The sequence below is a fragment of the Uranotaenia lowii genome, chromosome 2 (genome assembly GCF_029784155.1).
Source record: "Uranotaenia lowii strain MFRU-FL chromosome 2, ASM2978415v1, whole genome shotgun sequence".
Taxonomy (NCBI): domain Eukaryota; kingdom Metazoa; phylum Arthropoda; class Insecta; order Diptera; family Culicidae; genus Uranotaenia; species Uranotaenia lowii.
In genome coordinates this window covers 132,695,014-132,716,526 of record NC_073692.1, presented here as the reverse complement: position 1 = coordinate 132,716,526, position 21,513 = coordinate 132,695,014, and the positions used below count along the sequence as shown (strand labels likewise).

At 37.6% G+C, this 21,513-nt stretch overlaps 1 protein-coding gene across 1 annotated transcript in view; it reads right to left on the bottom strand.

Annotated features, from left to right (window-relative positions):
* LOC129749478 (trafficking kinesin-binding protein milt-like) overlaps positions 1 to 21,513 on the bottom strand; it is a 311,591-nt gene that overhangs the window by 256,760 nt on the left and 33,318 nt on the right. Inside the window, exon 3 of the mRNA XM_055744453.1 lies at positions 2,158 to 2,362. Within this exon, the coding sequence (XP_055600428.1) occupies positions 2,158 to 2,242 (85 nt within the window). The 5' untranslated portion in view covers positions 2,243 to 2,362. The remainder of the gene's footprint in view (positions 1 to 2,157; positions 2,363 to 21,513) is intronic.

Sequence of the window (21,513 nt, the reverse complement as noted above, 5' to 3'; positions counted from 1 at the left end):
AAAGGATATAAAAGTCCTTGAAATTTGTAATTTTGTTATCAGTCTCACAGAAAGGTCGAATAGCTTTTTTTTCAGCTTGAGTTTTAAGATATGAAAGTTTGTATAGGACCTTAAAAAACAAGCATATTTACTATAGGCGTCCTCGAGAAGACTGAGTAAACTTCTAAGAGACCGTTTTAAGGAACTTTTGATAGTCAAAAAACACCGATGTGTCTCGGAATAAACCCTTAGTGGATATCTGCATCTAATATTCCAGGATCTTTTTCCGTGAAGATGTCTTACTTCCTCTAACAGGAAATGATTAGTAAATAGTAAAGTCAGCTCTCCCGGAAGACGCTTTGATGAAGTAAAACAAATAGTAAAAATGACAATTAAACGTGTGAAGAACATAGTGATCGATCGATGTCAAGGTTTCAGTCGGAACAACTTTAACATAAATACAATGTATTTAAAAATAAACATAGTGAAAATGAAAGACATAACCATTGGATTGAATCGCATCGAACTAGGCCTTTATCGGTGTTCACCATCATCAAACAGCTAGGTTGGTACCCATACGCTATGTGCTTCACAATAATAATTCCAACAGCTGAGGCGCATGGCTTCTGATTTATTTGAATTATGTTTACAACCTAACCACATGTATTGAATGATTTACGGTGTGCTTGCATGTTGATCTACATTTTTATCCGATAGATGAAAGTTGATCGTTTGTTGTTACGAATGAACGTTTTATTGTTTGAAATATTTGTTTTTCTCTTCAGTGATTTGTCTAGACAGTTCTGATAAATCAATCTCATTGGAAAGACTACATCAACACTGCTGAAAAATTGAGATATGTATACAAATAGGTAAGTTGGTGATCTTCTTTCTGAGCAGAAATCCAAACGACCTTATTGCTGAACGGTATCGAACAGAGCGAGTCAGGGTACAAATGACGTAAGCCACCGATCCCAAACTTAGATCAGGTTGAGCGTAAATCTGTCGACGTATCCTATACTTCTACAGCCATACTTTTATGTATCTAAATGACATGACAGTGTTGATATGGAAAATGTATAGTAACGAGTAAAAAAATGAACAGTCAACAGAACCAATGAAGGTTCTGCTTGCAGCTGATAAAATGGATCAATTTACTTTGCGGAAATGATAAGCTTTGTTTGGAGAAATCTCATGTACTTTGAGACTATGATAAACAAGATATCGAAACCGTACACCCATACATTCGTTGTATTATTTCTGTGCTTTGAATTCTGTTTTTTTTTTTCATTACAATTATGAACTGTTTTTTACGGCCTCTTGGAAATCTTAATTTAGTAAAAAACTTTAAACATTTCAAAGTTATTTTGAATATTCTAAATGCATAGCAAAAGCAAAAAATAAGCAATATTTATACTTCATACGTCAGTCGGACAATCCGATGAATGAACATGAGTAATTCGGCAAACCATTCACACAAACACACACAGAGACTTGCCACTTGGTCAAAGATTTATGAGGTGCAACGGAATTTCCCCACCCCTCATCAGAAAATCGCAATTCCCTAGGTGCTCTTCCAAGACCGTCGTCGACGGCCAAGCTCATTTTTTCAGAGGTCCGAAAATCTTAAGATGCTTCTCAGCTGCTTCACGTGTATCTTTTTTTTTCTTGGTACAATTTTGGCAATTTCATCAATGTGCATCTTTTTTTTCTTCTGCGGTACGTCTGTGGCTGCGGTTTCGAGCGGAATTGCACGGATATATTTGCTTTCGTTTTCAGTCACGTGTTTCACGGATCTAGCTAGGAGCATCACGTTTCAATCGAGAAAAAGGTAAAAAAGATCCAATGAAATCGTGCAGTGCGAATCGCTCAGATGGTTTCCGAAACAATTCTGCTGAGGTATGAGAAACACGCTTGAATGCAAGTATGGTCGGATAATCTGTTTGACGTCTTAAAAAACAGTCCAGTCTAATTTACAGTTTGTTACAGTTAAAAAAAATCTAAAGCAATTTCACTTGGATATGCGTTAGAAGATTAACCTGAACGATAACTTCAAAATTACCAAAAAATAATGCCAAAAACAGAGTGAAAACTGCAGTATGCCAAACATGACATCTACTCCTTGCGAAAAATGGCATAGAGCTTATGTCCTGTCCCCAAAATCAATTTCAAACTTACCGGTGCAGCAGGCGGCGTCCCGCTTTTCGACCACCGGCGCCGGTTTCGAGCTGCCCTTGTGCAGCTGCTGGTAGGCTTGCTGCATCAACAGGCGCCGCGTCGGCAACCCGGGCAGGTGCTTTTCGATGGTGGCCTGCGTGACGGGACTCAGGGGGGTCCCGGCCCCACATGGTGAGGCAGCAGCCAGCTTGGATTGGAAGTTATCCTGGAAGGAAATGAGAAAAAAGATTTGTTTTACAATAGTCCTGAACTAATTAAAAAATGTTATTTTCGAAATTATTGATCCTTATTTTTAGAACAAATGGGTCATGTAAGTTTACACAAGAACTTTAAAGATATATTTTAATTCTTTCAAATTTTAGCATCTCTAAAATCTCTATAATTTTGTCACGGATTTATATATCCAAATAAGAGACTCACTTTAAATTCCCATTGAACATTCAGTTTTGTTTTATTCTATTTATTTTTTTTATCAAAAAAAATTGTTTTATTCATATTACTTTTGAAAACCTCTATCCAGCTGTCGTCTAGACTTGCTGTTTATTTACGATTTATGGTTGACCTCTTGCCTCACTTTTTCGCTATCACAAGCTGTCCTCTCAATTCCACACTGTTTAAATTTTTCAACTGTCATCCCGATTCGCTTTTTTTTCAGCTGTACTCTCAATTCGCTTTCTCACAACTTCAAACTGTCTTTCCAACATACTTCCAATTAAAGCAAGTTACAGCGGTCCTCTCGACTCGCATTTTCACAAGTTAAAGCTGTCCTCTCAACCATATTTGAAATGTACATATTCTTCAGCTGATCTTTTGACTGTATGGACTTTGCATTCGAAGCTGCCCTTCTGACTTACTTTTTTCATTTCGGGCTATCCTCTCAGCTCACTCGAATTGTCAATAAATAATTTACTACAGTTCTTTCGACTCACTGTTTTTCTCTTTTAGAGCTATTTTCTTGATTCGCAGTTTTTCGCTTTTGAAGTTGTTCTATCAATTCGATTTTTTGCAACATCAGAAGAAATTTTAGGTCGTCTGAAGTCTGGACTTGCTGTTTTTTTTCGATTTGTATTGACCTCTTGTCTCACATTTTCGCTATCACAAGCTGTCCTCTCAATCCACTTGAAATGCTTACACTCTTCAATTATTCTCTCGATTTACTCTTTTTTACGCTATACTCTCGATTCACTTTTTCACAACTTCAAACAGTCCTTTCAACTTTCATGCAGTGTCTAAAAGCAAGTTACAGCGGTCCTCTCGATTCTTATTTTTGCAAGTTAAAACTGTCTTCTAAACCACATTTGAAATGTACATTTTTTCCAGGTGATCTTTTGACTATATGTTTTTTTTTTGCATTTGAAGCTGTCCTGCTGACTTACTTTTTGCATTTCGGGGTGTCCTCTCAGCTCATTTGAATTGTCAACAAACAATTTACTGCATTTCTTTTTTTGAGCTGTCTTCTTGATTCACAATTTTTCGTTTTTGAAGTTGTTCCCTCGAATCGATGCCTCGCAACATCAAGAAGAACTTTCAACTCACATGAAGTGTCTACAAACAATTAACAACTGTCCTCTCGATTTGCCGTTCATTTTCTGTATTTGTAGTAGTCTTCTCGACTCGCTTTTGTTAAGTTGCAAATTTTCTCAAAATATTTAATCTTATTCGTTGTGAAAAAATGTGCAAAAGTTCGAATAATTCTCTTAATCCGATTTAAAAAAAACCTTGTGTATTACGAAAACCGTTTAAAAAATTGTGTAATAGCAGAAACCATGTAAATCTCGCGATTCCTGTTTGTGACTAGAGTCAGTACTGAAACTTGACCTGAGACACGAAAGCTGAGACTACGGATCTGTGTTCTTATACCTGATTTCTGAGACCTGATAAATGATACGTGAAACATGGCATTTTAGACTTGAAACCTGTGATTTGAGACCTGAATCGTGAGGAATTAGACCTAGGATCTTAAACCTGAAATCAGAGACTTGAGACAAGAGAACTTAGAGTACATGAGATCTGAAATATGAGCCCTAAGACCTGAGATCTGAGATCTAAACTTGAGCCCTAATACCTGGAGTTTAGACATAAGACCTCATTATGATCCATCCATACCTCAGCTTTCATGTCTCAGATCTCAGGGTCAGTGAATACCGAACCATCTCGTCCGAAGCCGCCTGCGTAGTGGCGGGCGTCATGGCAGTCTCGGTTTTGTTAGAGGAGGATGTCTATTGTTACGACAACAAAGATACGCTCAACATATGAGATCTCAACAATGAAGATTCCATGTTCAACTGGCAGCAGCTGTGGGACAGCTCAGCGAGAGGAAGGTGGACCCATCGTCTGATCCTGCACATCGGGAGCTGGATCGGAAAAAGACACGATGAAGTGGACTTCCATATGACGCAATTCCTGACTGGTTACGGATGCTTCATGAAGTGCCACTACCACTTGTAGTGATGAAGAGGAGACACTCGAACACGTGGTGTTTGCCTGTACGATTACCCAGGTGGTAAATCCCGGTTACTACTTTGGGCCATGGGTGTAATGAAAAGACTCATGATATACTCATGGTATACTTCCCTGGTGGTAGGAACTCCCTAAACTTCAGTTAGGGCCACATACCTAGTTCCCATCTCGAACTGTTTGATACACTATGCTTTAGGTATATTAGCGCTAATGCGCTCCAAGGCAATACTCATAGACGAGACTACTTTCAGCAAAACCTCTCATCCTTACGACTCGACGTCTGAACTCTCCTCTAACGACTCGGGAACCGACATCTCCTCGCAATGACATCAGATTCCCACATAAACCTACTCTTTTAGCGATTCGGGGCTCTCTCCTCTTACGACTCGAGATCCGACCCCTCCTCGCATCGACTCGAGGTTGACGTACATATACCTCTCCTCTGCACGACTCAAGGCCTGAACTCTCCTCTAGCAACTCGAGATCTGACCTCTCCTCGTAATGACTCGAGGTCCGAGGTTTGTGGCGGTACGTTCCGACATACTTGCCGTCTGTGGACCCGACACGACGGTAGACACCGTGGTGCACGGATTCCAAAACTTGTCATGCGATCAGTGATGAGTTCACCCGGATCATGACTCCCCTGCAGAGGAACTGGAGTCAACGGCAGTCCGCGAACGGTGTAGGATGACTCCATCGCTGGGCAGCATCTGAGTATTGCCGCTTCCTACGGGAGTAACTGCGAGGATAAGACAATACCTTCCTCGTAGCGGACCTCGAAGGAAGGGGGTAAACCACTGTCAGGGGATACCCACGGGTAGAGAGGCCGGGGGAGCCTCTCGAGTCGGTGTAGGATGTCGTCACTTTCGGAAAAATCCGAGTCGTAATGTTCAAAGTCCCGAATGTGTGCCGTAACAGGCGCGAGTCCAGGGCAAGCTGCTCTCGATCTGGCACATGACGACCGCAGGCCAAAAATCCTAGGGTTGCCAGCCAAAGTGGACCGGGGAAGGGTTATTCTACGATCGGGGAGTACCCATGGGTAGAGTGGCTCTCGACGCCGAGTGAGCCATCCGAGTCGATGAAGGATGACGTCTTCGTCGGGAATCATCCAAGTAGTTGCGTTAAGTCCCGCGTGGTACTGTGACAGGCATCAAGGTGGCGAACCTCGAATCCTGGGGATAGGAGGTCGGGCTTCGAGTCGTTAGAGGAAAGGTCAAACCTCGAGTCCTCAGAAGGAGAGGTCGTGGGGTCAACCCCGAGTCTTTACGATAAGAGGCCAGATCTCGAGTCGCAAGAGGAGAGATAAGGCTCTTATTCAACAAGAGGAGGGATATAAGTCAAGTGTTTACCTCGAGTCGCTAGAGGAGAGATCGGGCCTTGAGATGTGCAGATGAGAGGTATGTGTACGTTAACCTCGAGTCGATGCGAGGAGAGGTCGGATCTCAAGTCTTAAAAGGAGGCTTCGAATCTCGAGTCGCGAAAAGAAGAGGTTTATGTGGGAACCTCGAGTAATTGCGGTTCTCAAGTCGTTAGAGGAGAGTCCATACCGTTTACGTCGCGTTCATGCGTAGGATGCTCCACCTTCGGGGAGTATCTGAGTAGTGCAGTTTCCAATGATCGAAGCTGCGGGGATAAGACTATACCTTCTTCGTAGTGGAAATGATTGGGAAAGGGTTACTCCACGATCAGGGAATACCTACGGGTAGAGTGGCTCTTGACGCCGGGTGAGCCATTCGAGCCGGTTAAGGATGACGTCTTCATCGGGAATCATCCAAGTAGATGCGTTAAGTCCCGCACATGTGCTGTGGCAGGCATAAAGGTGGCGAACCTCGAATCCTGGGGATAAGAGGTCGAGATTCGAGTCGTTAGATGGGAGATCAGGCCTCGAGTCTTCAGGAAGAGAAGTTTGTGTGGTCAACCTCGAGTCTTTACGATTAGAGGTCGGGTATAAGTGTTAAGCTCGAGTCATTTGCAGGTGAGGTCAGATATCGAGTCGCTAGAGAAGAGATCGGGCCTCGAGTTGTGCAGATGAGAGGTATGTGTACGTTAACCTCGAGTCGATGCGAGGAGAGGTCGGATCTCAAGTCGTAAGAGGAGAGATCAGGCCTCGAGTCGCGAAGAGAGAGGTTTATGTGGGAACCTCGAGTCATTGCGGTTCTCAAGTCGTTAGTGGAGAGCGCCGTTTACGTCGCGTTCGTGCGTAGGATACTTCACCTTCTGGGAGTATCCGAGTCTCAGGTTCTGAGTAGTGTGGTTCGCAATGATCAAAGCTGCGGGGATAAGACCATACCTTTTTCGCAGTGGAAATCATTGGGAAAGGGTTATTTCACGATCGGGGAACACCAACGGGTAGAGTGGTTCTCGACGCCGGGCGAGCCATTCGAGTCAGTGTAGAATCACGTCTTCGTCGGGAATCATTCGAGTAGTTTCGTTAAGCACACTCGTGTGCTGTGACAGGCATAAAGGTGGCAAACCTCGATTTCTGGGGATAGGAGGTCAGGCTTCGAGTTGTCAGAGGAGAGGTCAGGCCTCGAGTCCTCAGGAGAAGAGATTGTGTGGTCAACCCCGAGTCTTTACGATAAGAGGTCTTCAGCGCAAATAGATCTCTCACTATTGAAGCATAGTGTGTCAAACTGTTCGAGGTGAAAACTAGGTCTGTGGCCTCAGGTGGAGTTTGGGGAGTAGGAGGTATATCACGAGTCTCCCCATTGTACCCATGAACTCAGAGTTGCAAACTGCTAAGACACGGTGGCTCGCCGCCACCTGTGTTAACCAACCAAAAAAATGGGTTAGGTATCAGGTTTCATGTCTCAACTTCTCAGGTCCTAGAGCTCAAGTGTCAGGTCTCAGGTATTAGGTTCAACTCCCAGCTTCGAAATCGTGCAATGAAAGCGTGTGAAAAACACTTCGATGAAAATATAACATTTTTTGAAAACCGATAACGTAACTAAATATGTACATTGTACAGATTAGATTAACGCTAGCTGTCAGGCTACTGGAAACCGGACTAGGTATTGATATAGTTCACTGAATGTATGTATCAATATATCATTGTAAGCTCCTGTTAATCTCTTGATGAGCTCTTTGAATTTGGCAATGCTTTTTTCTGATCATATGTTTTAAGGAAGTCGGTTATATCAAATCTTATCATAATAAGTAAATGCTTGGTTGGCGGATTCAAAGGTGGGCTTTCTGACGATATTAGTTCCTTAAGGAATACCACCCGGATCGGTCATAAGTAAGGTTATGATGTGCAATTGGATTATGTACATAAGTGATTATGAGTTTTTGGGACAGCTTGTAACGCCCTCAATACGTTGATTGGTAGAGTAGAATTATGAGCTTCGATGATCTAGGATGCTAATACACGACTTTTAAACAACCCTAGGGCTTTCTGTAGAGGCTTGAGCCGTGTCGAGATTTCCTTCGGCGAAAAGCTGGCAGGTTTCTCAGCGAATATACTTGGTTTTCCGTGGGGTTTCAAATTCACGTTAAAAATTAATAATAGGGGACCTAAGTTACCTCTTTATAGTACGCCCACTTTGAGAGGACGGAGGTTAAAGGGTGTCTACGATGAAATTGCCACACCATGAAATTACTCTTACTTTTTAACCGTTGGGTAGAATTTAATAAAAATTTGGACGAATTTAGTTCATAGTGCATTGTTTACTACCTGCAAGTTTTAAAGTCCTATGATCAAAACTCGCGGAAATGGAGTCAAAAGAACAGCTCGTGCGTGATAAAACTTTGCACATTCAACACGAGAACTAGGATCTCTCGCATCGTTCCATCGCTAAAACGTTGGGAATCGCGAATTCCACGGTGTCATGAGTGATTAAGCGGATCGAGGAACGATTGACCACCGATCGGAAGCCCAGAAGTGAAGGAAAAAATATTCCGTACAACACCAAAAATCACAACCGCATAGTTGGGGCCTTCAACTGAAACCCAAGAGGCCCACAACGACCCTACAATTTTCTGGCCGGATTTGACCTCATGTCACTTCTCCAAGGACGTGCTGAAGTGGTATGCGGACAATAAAGTTAATTTCGTGCCGAAAACGTTCAACCCTCCCAACACTCCGGAGCTAGGCCTCATCGAGAAGTACTGAGCGATTATGAAGCAGCACCTTCTTAAACGACGTAAGGTAGTGAAGACAGTCAAGGAACTGAAGAAAGTATGGGTGTACAACGGTTGATTCACAGGTTGTGCAGAATTTTATGGCCGGGGTTAAGGCTAAAGTGCGGGAATTTCCGTATGGACGTATATAAAATACGAGTAAAATGGAGTTTAATAGTTATTTTTCAATCCCTGAAATTTTTTGGCAATCGGATGAAAACTCAAATTTTGGGAATCAATTTTGTGTGTGGCAATTTAATCGTGGACACCCTTTACTTTGAAAATTGTTTAGCAGCAGAAAGTGATTTAGATTTGACAAGAAGCTTATTAATTTGTTCCCGCTACTTATGACTCAGACGATAGTTTTTTGGTCCCATTTCGTACTTATGCTGAAGGATACTGATTGTAGTAAGCTCTTAGTTATCATTCTAATCGACTATGCGGTCAATGAGGCCAAATTTCACATCTCGTTTAAAGGTTTCGGTAAACCTTGTTCCTAGCCTTACTATCTAAATGAAAGGCCACTCACGATCCTTCTTTCGCAGATCTTAAACGGAATTTCTTTTTTTCATTACACGTTATTTGTAATGATAGTAGATCGTTACAGTACCTATTAATAAAAATCGAAACGTATACTTTTATACTTGTAGTTTAAAAAGTTTTAGAACCTTTTCCCTTTCGTCTTTAGGATTTGAATGTCATAGTTTTTCTGTCAGCTTTTCGCCAATTAAAAAAAATAGTTTATGCGGGTTTGACCAAAACTGATGAATTTGACGCATGTTCACAGCCTTGGCTGTTAAAACGAATGTCAAACAATTGTGAACATTTACGTCTCTCATCAAGCTTCCGGATTGTCTCATAATTAAACCTGATGAAAAAAAGAGCAGATATAAAAAAATCGAAAAGGCAAACGATCCACAATGCCAAGGTCGCTTTCCCATCATCATTATGCTAAGTAATCTAGCTCGAGATGGTAACAGATAGTAGCAGACAGCATCACCCGGTCATCATGTTTCTCAGCTCATCTCTGTTAGTGGATTAGGCAAATAAAATTAAATAAAATCACTCCGATTGGATGGATGATGAAGATGGGTGGTAAGTTTAGAGAAAGATGAGAAAGAAACATTGCCGGTTAGAGTCGGCTAGTAAAATTTATAAACACGCACACTTCTTGCTCAGGTTTCTAAATTGACGGGAAAATCGTGCCAAAAAAAGAGCATCGCGTTGATCTTGTCTCGTCTGCCTGCCTGCCTGCCTGCTGATGGCATCTTAACCGTGTGACATAATTAATTCGTTTTGGGGTGTGAGCTCTGGTAATTGGTGAAAATGATGGGAAAAACATGGCTGGTTAACATTGAAGACGAAATTGAGCACGGGCCAATCTTTGAATCATCTACCCTACTTATGGTTAGATAACACAGGGCTGTTCTGCATTATTCAAAGGTGTCAAATTAGGATAAAAACAACTATGTGCTATTTAGTGAGCCTTAACACTGCTAAATGTCCGTGAAATTAGGGGCCTAATTTTAAGATACAGTAATGTGGCTGCCGACTTATTTCTATTATTTCAAAATTTTTTAATTAAAAATAAGTATGAAAAATCTTGAAGATTTCATATTATTGTCAAACATTCTGCAGCGAATTCGGTTGATGTTTTTTTTTTCTCGAATTGGAGTAAAATAATAAAAATTAACGTGCCCTATTTCTAAGCACTTTGACGGGTATGACTTCAACATGACTAGACCTTGTCACCATTCCGATGGCTGTTATGATTTGTCTCTGTGTGTTTCTAAACAGAGCGTCATACACCAAAATCTGTGCCTTGTCTAGTACATTTGAGTAGGTGCTCACTCGAGTACGCAATTTTCGGTTTCAAGTGATTTGTTGGATACAATTCATCATGGCTTGGTCCGACGCCAAAACGCCAAAACGTGACATGGAACAGATCCAACCGATTTATTATGCAACAGCAACGGTTGACTGATGAATGAAAACTTGACTCATTTTAATCTTCCATTAAGATCCATTTTCAATTTAATGTCCGGTGTCATAAGTATAATGACCATTGAAAAATTCTCTTCATAAAATGCAAACTTGGTGTAATTTCGATTAATAAATGATTTGATTTATTCTTTCCAAATTATTTCATGGAAAATGTACAAAACAATTATTAGTCCTTTCGTTGTGCTAGTTCAGATTCGCAGACAAAATTCGAACAAATTTCCATCAACGTAACCCGACAGAAACGGTTGCTAATCACAGTAGCCGGAAAAATTCTGTCATCCGCGCGCTCGTATTATCGCAGATTTTAGCAGCAGCAGCAGAAATTGAAGCAACAAACTCTCCCAAAAAAGAAAAATGGCCAACAAAGAAGCGGATGCCGCTTGCAAGGAAGCAGCAGAAAAAGGTGCCGGAGGTGCCAAACATGATCCATTTAAATATCGGGTAAGTTCAATTTTGAAAAACTTATGAAGTTCCGAGAGAGCTTACTTTATTTTTTGCTTCTTCCAGAATCCACTGCCGTTCAATTTGAGAAATCCGTACCTGTTCACGGCAAAATTTTTCGCCATCTGTTCCGTTGGCTTTGTGGCTCCCTGGCTGGTCGTGCTGTATCAGATGCACAAATCCGCGCGGACTGGGTGAATGTATTAACTTATTAACTTATCGATTTATGTAAACGCACATTTCAAAATAAATCTATTTAGTTGAGTACAGCAGTTTGGACTTTTTAGCTTTCGAATCTCAAATCGCATTCAGGTACCCAGATCCTCTAATCTGTTCGAAAACAAAGTTTTAAATTTATGTATTAGAAAATTCTCCCTAGGTAAAACTTTAAAAAATGTTTAAATTTGACTGTGAAAATGAAATATAAGGATACAGTGAAGATAAGACAAGCTGGTCGAAATGTTAGCTTAGAAATGATATGTTCAAAAACCACATTTCAAAATGAGACACTAAGTTTTTTTTTCTTCTATTTTCTTAATTATTGGGTTCAAAATGAGAGCTTAAATTGAATTCAGGATTTTGGAGCTTATTACGCCAGTCGAGTGACGTGACTTGTAAGGTTTCACCACGAAATCTTGACTCCAGCAAGCGCTTTAGGAAAGAAATATCTGCTCGGATTACTGTCGATGGACTATCGAAGATCATCTGAACTGAAATTTCGAGCCAGAATTTTGAGGTGAAATCTGACAAGTCACTTCACTCGACTCGCAGAATAAGCCTTTATGCCGGATGGTAATTTAAAGGATTTCTTAGAATCTGGCATGATTTACCTTCATACGCTTTATATTTTTAGCATAACTCGAGAATTAATCATGATGATGAGAAGATTAATTGTATTGGTAGACAAGTTCAAGAACGGTGAGATGATTAACACATAATTTTCCTAAAAAGGAGGCTTCCATACAAATTCAACATTAAATAAAGCACATCTTGAATATTTTTTCAACTGATTCTAATTAAAATTGGAATCAAAATGATTAACAAAAATAAATTAAGTATCAGAAAGTTGAAAGCAAAACAGTAAGAGAATATTTTCGGTATTCGAAACCTTAATTTAATTTAATTTTCAGCTTCAATGTATCAGTGAAACAATTTAGGTTTTGTAAATCTTCAAAAACTACGGAGATGTTTGTATGAGCATAATGAAAAGCAAATTAGTATACCTAACATAAATAATAAACGATAATGAATTTAACTTTATTCTTTTAAGACTCTAATTCATCTTAACAACATAATTTAAAATCTGTTGTTCACGAAAACTAACTAAATTCTTCAATTCTAGCTATAAAAAATCCCCAGTACCGTAAAACGGGGTAACTTTGGTCAACATGAAATTTTTCCACGTTTAAAAACCTAGGTATAGATAAGTTGAGTTTCAAATTAGAAAAAACTTGGTTTGTTTTTGAAAATTTCAAATGTAAATAAAACTGTAATTTCAAAATCTTTTAATATCTATTTTATCGAAGGCTCGCAAACAAACACCCTTCCTGATGAAATCAAAGCGTTTAGAAGCAGCAGGTTGATTTATGAAAGAGTTCAACTTTTTTCCTCAGTAAATTTATAGTTTTGGTGTAATTGTTGTTGTATTTTGAGGTATATTTTTAATATTTAAAAAATAGAAACATTTTCCAAGAGTAAGACAGTCTAGGACAAAAGGCTAGTAATCCTATCAAATGGGTTTAAAGGAAAAAGTTAAGGGGAATTATCCGAAGGCCTAGGGAATTGAATGAAGGCAACATCAATTTTGTAGAGATTCATAATTAATTTTATATCATTTGACTTTGTTCCGAATTGCCTCAGCATTTGATAAACTATAGTATTTGTAAATATTATGAAGGTGTTTTGTATTCTTTTTGATCAAGAAAACTCGTTAAAACCGTCAAAATAGAGACTGATCAATGTTACATCAAAGCATCAAATTCTGAACAGAGACGAAATCGATTTTAAATCAAATTTAAAGTAGTCTAATAAATTCCTGCAACCATGTTTTACATTCATTGGAGTTCAGTGCTGGTTTTAAAAATATGAAACATACCACATTCCCCTTAACAGAAAAAAAACAATTGGAAAATATTGAAAAAAGTGACCAATATTACCCCGTTTTACGGTACCGATATTTTATAATTCTATTTAACCAATGAATTAAAATTTTTAAAAAAAAATTATAGTGTTCTCCTACTGAATTGAACTTTAAAATTTGAATTTTAATTCAAAATCACAAGTTTGGTATTAAAATTTTGATCCGTAAATTTAAAATTGTCTATTTGAATTTTCAAATTTAGCTTTAAATTTAGAAATCTACATTGGGTTCAATTGTAATAACTGGTGCTTTTCAACTATTCTATTAGGCAAAACAAATATTCGGCGGAAAACCAGATGTTATACTGGCCATTTCTGGTATTTAGCCAAATCATTTCTTTAAATCTCAGACTTTCATAGCATTGTTGGAAAATGAATTGGCCAAGAAAGCCAGAGATTGCAGTTTGATGATTTGTCATTCTTGCAATTCAAGCTAATTGTTGAGCAAATTTTATCTACAGTTTAATAAAAAAAAAATTAACAAACTAAGGTTATGTTTGAATAAATGAACCCATTAAAAAAATAATATTTTATTGAATGTTGAAAATTTGGAATAAATGATGATAAAAGTATCCATGGAGAAAAAAGACGTATGTTGTTCTTATTATTTCAGCTAGGTATACCTACAAACTGACAATTGAGCTTACGCAATCAACTCTGAATATAATGGATACAACTGTAATGGTCTAATTCAGGGGTGAGCAACCTTTTGAATCAACGGGCCAATTTGCATTTGAAATCTTTTTTGCGGGCCGCACTAAAAATATAACTTTCTAACAATTTGTAAAGCTTCATGGACAGTATTAAAATGAAACGCCTTTCTTTAATGATAACAATTTTGTTGAATAAAAACCTGGAAAGGTAAGAAAAGAACGAGTTCATCTATAATTTGAAATGTTTGAAAGGAAATTTAACACAATTTTTTAAATGCAAAGCGGACAATACCAGCCGAAGTTGAGAAAAGAATCACTAAATGGAAGTTTGTTTTTATGAAAATTTTTAAATGATTTAATTTAATTGATTTTATTTTTTTGTTTTTTAAAACAGAGACATTATTGTTTATAACAAACTAGCTGACCCGGTGTGCTTTGCTACACCTTCCAAAAATAAATGTGATTTGTAATTTTTTTTTCAAATTTAGATTTTTGTAATCATTTTTTAAATCAAACCTCATCATAGTTCAGAATCAACAACTTTGAAATGAGAGCTGCAGCTGCCGGAGTTCCGAAATGTAATTCAAAGATGGTATATATTATTTACTGAAACTTGATCTCAAATTCTGTCAAAATTTGTTGATTTGCCACCTTTTTTCCAAAGTGGGAAGTTACGAACTTCCATAAAAACATTTGTCACATCTTTTTTGAGTTATCCCACACATCCGTACGCAAAAAAACCCCTCTTTTAAAATATGGTCCCTTCTTTGAAAAGCTCTTTATCTTAAACTGATAGGGAGCTCTCCCATCTTTTCCAATTTTGTCCCCCACTGCTTGAAGAAGGTAGGCTGATTTACCCGGCTCGTGGACATGAGACATTATAGATTGAAGTTTTTCCAAATAGCACTTATCGTGGTATGAAAATCATAGATTTTATAAAGTGCAATTTCTTTTTTTTTATAAATTTATTAAAGAAAAAAATATAAATGTTTAAAAAAATATATCAGTTGCATCACTAAATAAATTCTAAGCGTTTTCATATTTTCTCTTTGAAAGTCAAATATTCAAAAATTTTGGCAAAAACAAATTTCTAAATAAAAATTTGTCCCGTATATTGGGGCAAGTTAAAAGGCAAAGCCTATTTTCAGATGCGTCAGAGTAATGGCTTTAAAAAGGCTTGAATACGTTTTTCTGCTTCTATGTTTTATCAAGTTTCATTGATATATCTGCAGTATTCCTGCTGTATAAATTTATTTTTGTTACTCCACTTTTAACGAATGCTGTTCAAAGCAAATGACCTTCATTTACAAAGATTAAATATTCGCTTCAGTTTCAACATTCGAAATACCCTTTCTGATCTTTCCAACATATTGAACCATTTTGAAGGTGAATTTCTTAAAAGTTCGACGTTTTCCCTTGCCCCACCGTGTAAGTTGATAGGAGGCAATATTGTTTTTAACACTTAAAGGGTATACTAAAAATTGCTCATAAAAATTTTGCTTCCAGTTGAATATCAGTTCCAAAGTCTCACTATCCAAAAAAGAAGCGGATCAAAAGTCTTTTTTATGCAGCCATGTAACACAAAAACACTTTTCATGTTAAGAACGTACTTGAATTATTATGTAAGCAGAAAGTACGATGTTTTTTCAAATTTATTCAAAATAAAAAGCTCCCATTTTCATTTCTTAATTCGTTTCAGTTGTGTATTTGGGCCAAAGTCACAATTTCTAGAAGAAAACATATTTTTTTATTTTTTCGTAACAGAGAAAAGTTGAACGTTTGAACATACTATAATTTTCGATTAGTGAAAATGCTTTCGAAAAATGAATTCCCTCAATTTTTCAGTCAATAAAAATCAGTTTATTTCACTGATACCTTTCACTTATGCACACCTCAGTCCTATTTGATTTAATTTAAGGAAAAGGTTCTTGATCAGTTCATGTGTCGGATCGGATTTTTTTATCTTCTTCAAATTTTAATGGCGCTTGATAAAACTTCACAGTACATTTTTACATGTTCAACTAAATGTATCCGATCTACCTCTGTAGAAAACATCTTATTCATATTTCTGTTATCAATATGATTCAAAAATAACCTTGTTGGCGAAATGGGTTAAAGAATTGTATGTAACTTCTTCACTTTCTGTATTTTTTTTAATTGTCCGCAAGTGTCATACCATTATTTCATTAGCGTCAGAGCTAAATGTATATTTTTCAAACAACAAATGCTACCTACATTAACACGAACAAAATATGGAAGTATTTTAGCAAATCTTACAACTGGTTTTAATTCGATTGATAAAATACCAATCCGTTTCACATCTTGGCGTCATTTATTTCCACGTGCTGTGTACAATTAAGCAAGAAAAAACGCATCTAGGTGGCATATCGCACCCACGTGCATAAGAAATATAGGTTGAGGAACAGGCGCCTAATTGTTAAATTTTTCTAGCGATCGATGCTTCAGTTACTATCCACTTGCGACGACGTTTGCTTGACCATAGAGACGAAAAACAAACCTCTCAAATGGTCGGGGTTCGACCAGATCGAACTGAACGCCATCAGCATTTTTTCGAGACACTTCAATATTATGTGCAAATATTTTCTTCTATTGACAAAACTTTTGATGTTTATGGACCAGAATCGATAGTTTCTAATCCCAGGAGTTTATTTCAGTCGATTAAATTCGCTTTTGCGATTTGGAATACAAATTACATGCGATTTTATTTCACTTGATTTTTAAATTTCTTATGGCACTCAGTTCGGTCTGGTCGAAGCCCGGCCAAATAAAAGAAAATCTCTTAAAATGGATGCCATGACTTTTCAATTTCAGATTTTGGCAAAAAAAAATGTATATGTTTTATTCGATCGGCAAAATGTCAACCTGGGTCTCATCTAGGCGTCATTCATAACCATGTGCTGTACAAATGAGCTGGGAATCAAGTAGAAAAAAATCACATCAAGGCTTCATACCGCCACCCCTTGCATTGAAAATATGCATGGTTGAGAAATACGCGCCAAAATATTCCCACTGATCAGTATGCTATGCCTGGGCTACTATCCTTTTGCGACGTTGGCTCGACGCCTCGACCATAGAGACGAAAAACAAACCGTTCAAAGGAAGCAAAAATCTTGAGAAAATGGATGTCATGACTTTAATTTGTTTCGAAAAACTACAAATTTTGTATGGAAGCCCCCCCTCAGTTAAGTCGGATGGAGTTTTGACTATTACAGAAACCATTCCCGGCTTCAAAAACCCTCAGATGCCAGTTTTGACGATGATCGGTTCAGTAGTTTCCGAGTCTATAGGGAACAGACAGACAGACAAACATTCATTTTTATATATATAGATTTGCACCGTTTTCTAAAAAAACCAACTATTAGTTATATTACTTTTCATCAATTCAAAGTCTTCTGGAGCTATACTAAGCTTGCTAGATTATCCGGTTTATCGGGGTTTGTCCGAATATTGAAAAACAATTTCTTGATTTTTGTTGAGTGACGCTTGGATTTTGACCATTTTGCACGGATATTGCCCGGGTTTTCAGTAGACAATTTTGAATTAAAATGCCCGGATCTTACCAGATTTTCAGATAAAAAGCCCAGATTTGCTCGACCCGAAAACGTGCTGAAGAAATTCGGGCAACCTTAAGCTATACCACAGTGATAAATTGTAGGTATAAAAATATTTTTTTTGGAGATCATTCTCTTTTGCGTTGAACGTTGAATCATTATCGAAATTTTTGGACTAGCTTTCTTTTTCCGTACGTCATTTTTAAAAGTTTTTCCATAATTTAACTTTTCTTCGAAGACTTAATTTTTTTTCGCTACAAACGGTGAAAACCTTGTTACTGATTCCGTCCAAGTTCTAGTTCTCAATCTTGATTTCTTGTATCTCAGGTGAACTCCTCCGCCATTTTCCATTAAAAACCCGCCATCAGTAAATGAGTGACTGACTAAATAACGATAAGTTACTCAATCACATTTGGAAGGGTTTTCCATTGTATCAAAAGCTTATCCATATTTTCTCTCTCAGGATAGCCATTTTTTGGCTCCCTCTTAATTTCAAAACAGTTGGTTCTTTTCATCATCATTATATTTTTAGTTTTTAGAGAATTCATGGATTTTCTAAATTTAATTTCGATATCATAGGGATAGGATTTCTAAAGTTAATCTAATTTAGGCAATGTGGATTGCTAATTTTCAAGTAAAAAGATAAAATTTATTTATGTTCGGCATGATTTCGCTACGAAATTTGAAATGAAACGCTAAAAAAAAGTGTACAATCTGTATAAGTCTGGGACAAACGCATATTTGATCAAGTTTAACCACAAAAAAAACGATATGTCAGTATACTGACATATTAATTTTTCATGGTTTAGTATGGACTAGTATTTAATAACAATTCATAATCCATCAAACATAGTCGAAATATCAATAAAATTTGAAAAACGGCTTCACGGGCCGCACACTTCGAGGGCACCTGCGGCCCGCGGCCGCCCTTTGCTCACCCATGGTCTAATTGATTCAACTGTAGATATGATAGATTCAACTACAATTGTATGATTAATTTTATGCATTCAACCATAAATATATTTAATTCAACTATACACTGCTGATTGACCTTACGCATAATTAATTCAATTGTTAATATGATAGCTTCGACAACAATTGATTGATAGATTTTAAGCACTCAACTAAAGGGTGATACGGTCAAAATTTGGTCAAGGGAAATCGCGTATAAATCGGTGAAATCGTTTATTTAAAAAATCAAATTAAATTCCTTTTTCATGTTTAATTAGTATAAAATTCAGGAAAAATATTCAGTTGGGCTTCCGCTTTTCCAAATCCGAATTGCCGGGCCTTACGCTTAACCCCTGCCATCAGATTTTGTACAGCCACCTTGTCCACCTTCTTCACCACAGAAAGCCAGTTTGCCTTGAACTGCTGCTCGTCCTTAGCCCAGTATTTCTCATTGGGCAGAGCTCTGGCGTGTTGGGAGGGTTCTTGTCCTTGGGAACCACCTGCACGTTGTTGGCGGCGTACCACTCCATGGCCTTTTTACCGTAATGGCAAGATACCAAATCCGACCAAAACAGTACGGAACAACCGTGTTTCTTCAGGAAAGGCAGCAGACGTTTATTCAAACACTCTTTCACGTAAATTTCTTGGTTGACAGTCCCGGAAGTTATGAAAATGCTGCTTTTCAAGCCACAGGTAAAGATGGCTTGCCAAACCAGATATTTCTTAGCGAACTTTGACAGTTTCATGTGCTTGAAAATATCTGCTATCTTTCCCCTTCCTTTTGCCGTATAAAACTTCTGTCCCGGAAGCTGCTTGTAGTCGGCTTTGACGTAGGTTTCGTCGTCCATTACCATGCAGTCAAACTTCGTCAACATCGACGTGTACAGCCTCCGGGCTTTGGCCGTCGTATTTTGTTTATCATCGTGATTTGGAGTCACTATCTTCTTGTAAGTCGATAGTTTGGCTCGTTTTTTGGCTCAATGCACGGTTGTTGACGATACACCCAGCTTATTTGCGGCATCTCGGAGAGAGAGGTTAGGGTTTCGCTTGAAACTACCGGCAACTCTCTTTGTCGTCTCAGCGGCTTCCGGTTTTCGATTTCCCCTCGATCCAGACTTCCTGGCTATCGACAAACGTTCCCCAAACACTTTAATTACATTTGTAACGGTTGATTTGGCAACTTTTAGCGATTTTGCCAGCTTTGCGTGCGAGTAGCTCGGATTTTTGCGATGCGCGAGCAAAATTTTGATACGCTGCTCTTCTTCCTTGGACGGCATTTTGACAACTGAAGAGTGCATTCCAAAATCAAAATAGGAGCAATATTCTACACACACACATCTTCAAAAGGAGGGGTGATATGACAGATTTAATTTTGAAGTAAAATTTGATTCAACTGTAAATATGATAAATTCAACTACAATTGTTTGATTGATATTAGACATTCAGCTATAAATATAATAGATTCAACTATACATGTTTAATTGACCCGTAACATTAAATATGATAGATTCAATTGTAATAATAGAATTGATTCAACTGTAAATATGATAGATTCTACTACAAATGTATGATTGATTCTAGGCATTGAACCATAAATATAGTAAATTCAACAGTATTTTTTTATGATTGATTGTGTAATAGTTGAATAAATACAAACACATCTTAACACAACATGTACAAAAGTGTAGCCAATGTGCCGTCAGCAGTAGGCAGCTGGTGTTTACTAATGACCATTGACGTGCTGGTCGCTAATAAAACCATATGATTCCTTGTTACCATAATCTTGTTTGTGCTTTCATATGACAACAAATAAACAAAAAATGTATAATAACAAAATGGAAATAAAAATTAATGCAGGACAAATACGAAAAAACAACTGTAAACATAGTTGAACGCATAAAATAAATCATAGAAGTATAATTGATTGAATAATATTTCTAGTTAAATCAACCATAGCACTATAATTGAATCTACAATAAATACAGTTGAATGCTCAACATCAATCAGTCTATTATAGTTGAATTTATTACATGTATGATTGATTCAATCATGCAATTGTAGTTAAACCTATCATATTTATAGTTGAATGTATTAAACCGATCATTCAAATACAGTTGAATATTTAGTAAATATAGTTGGTTGAGAATCAATCATCAGTATGAATGAATATAGGCGTAATATTGTTGATGGAACTATATTTTTTTCTTCGTGTAAGAGCTACTTGTCAGCATTCTTCAGCACGATTGACAGTGAAAGATGTACGGATACACCATTGAAGCTTGTTCCTAAAAAATGTTTTCCTTCAAATTTCGATGCTGCGAGTTAAATTGAACTGCCTTCAATGTCAACAGACATTTTTATATTCCAAGTTACAGTCTTCGACAAAGTTAGTTGTTCAACAGATTTTTTTTGAGAGTTTTTAAGTGGCGTAAAAAACGGTTAGATGGCTCGGATGGTACAGTTGAAAGGAAAATTATTTTCGTTTTTCAGAATAAAATATTCAATTTCTCCATGTACACCTAAAAGTTAAAATGTACTCATGTGAACGTTACTTTAAAATTCCGCACGAATCATTGATGCGTTTTGAACCAAAACGAAACCTTTTAGACCTCAGGATTCGAGAAATTCGAAAATGACCCCGAATCGAGTAAGTAAATCAAAACGTAGGTCCCCGAACGTAGTGTTCACTTAGCTAATAACTCGATTTGCATACATTTGTCGCATTCGCTCTTTTCAAAGATCGATAACGTTTTTTGTTTTTGTTTAAAAAGTTCAACAGTAATCTTTAGAAAGATAATTAGAAAATCCTCATACTACATACATGGACCCCCCAGTTAGACTAGACCAGACTGTAAATAGATCGTAGTGTAAGTCTTCATGTAAGTCGCCAATCAATAAACACTTGATGGCACGATTACAGTACAATCGATTCCATCGAAAATTTGAAGAATCCAGCTTAAGCTCTCGAACACGGATTTCGAACTAAGAGATGCAGATTGTGTTTAGGTGATTCAATC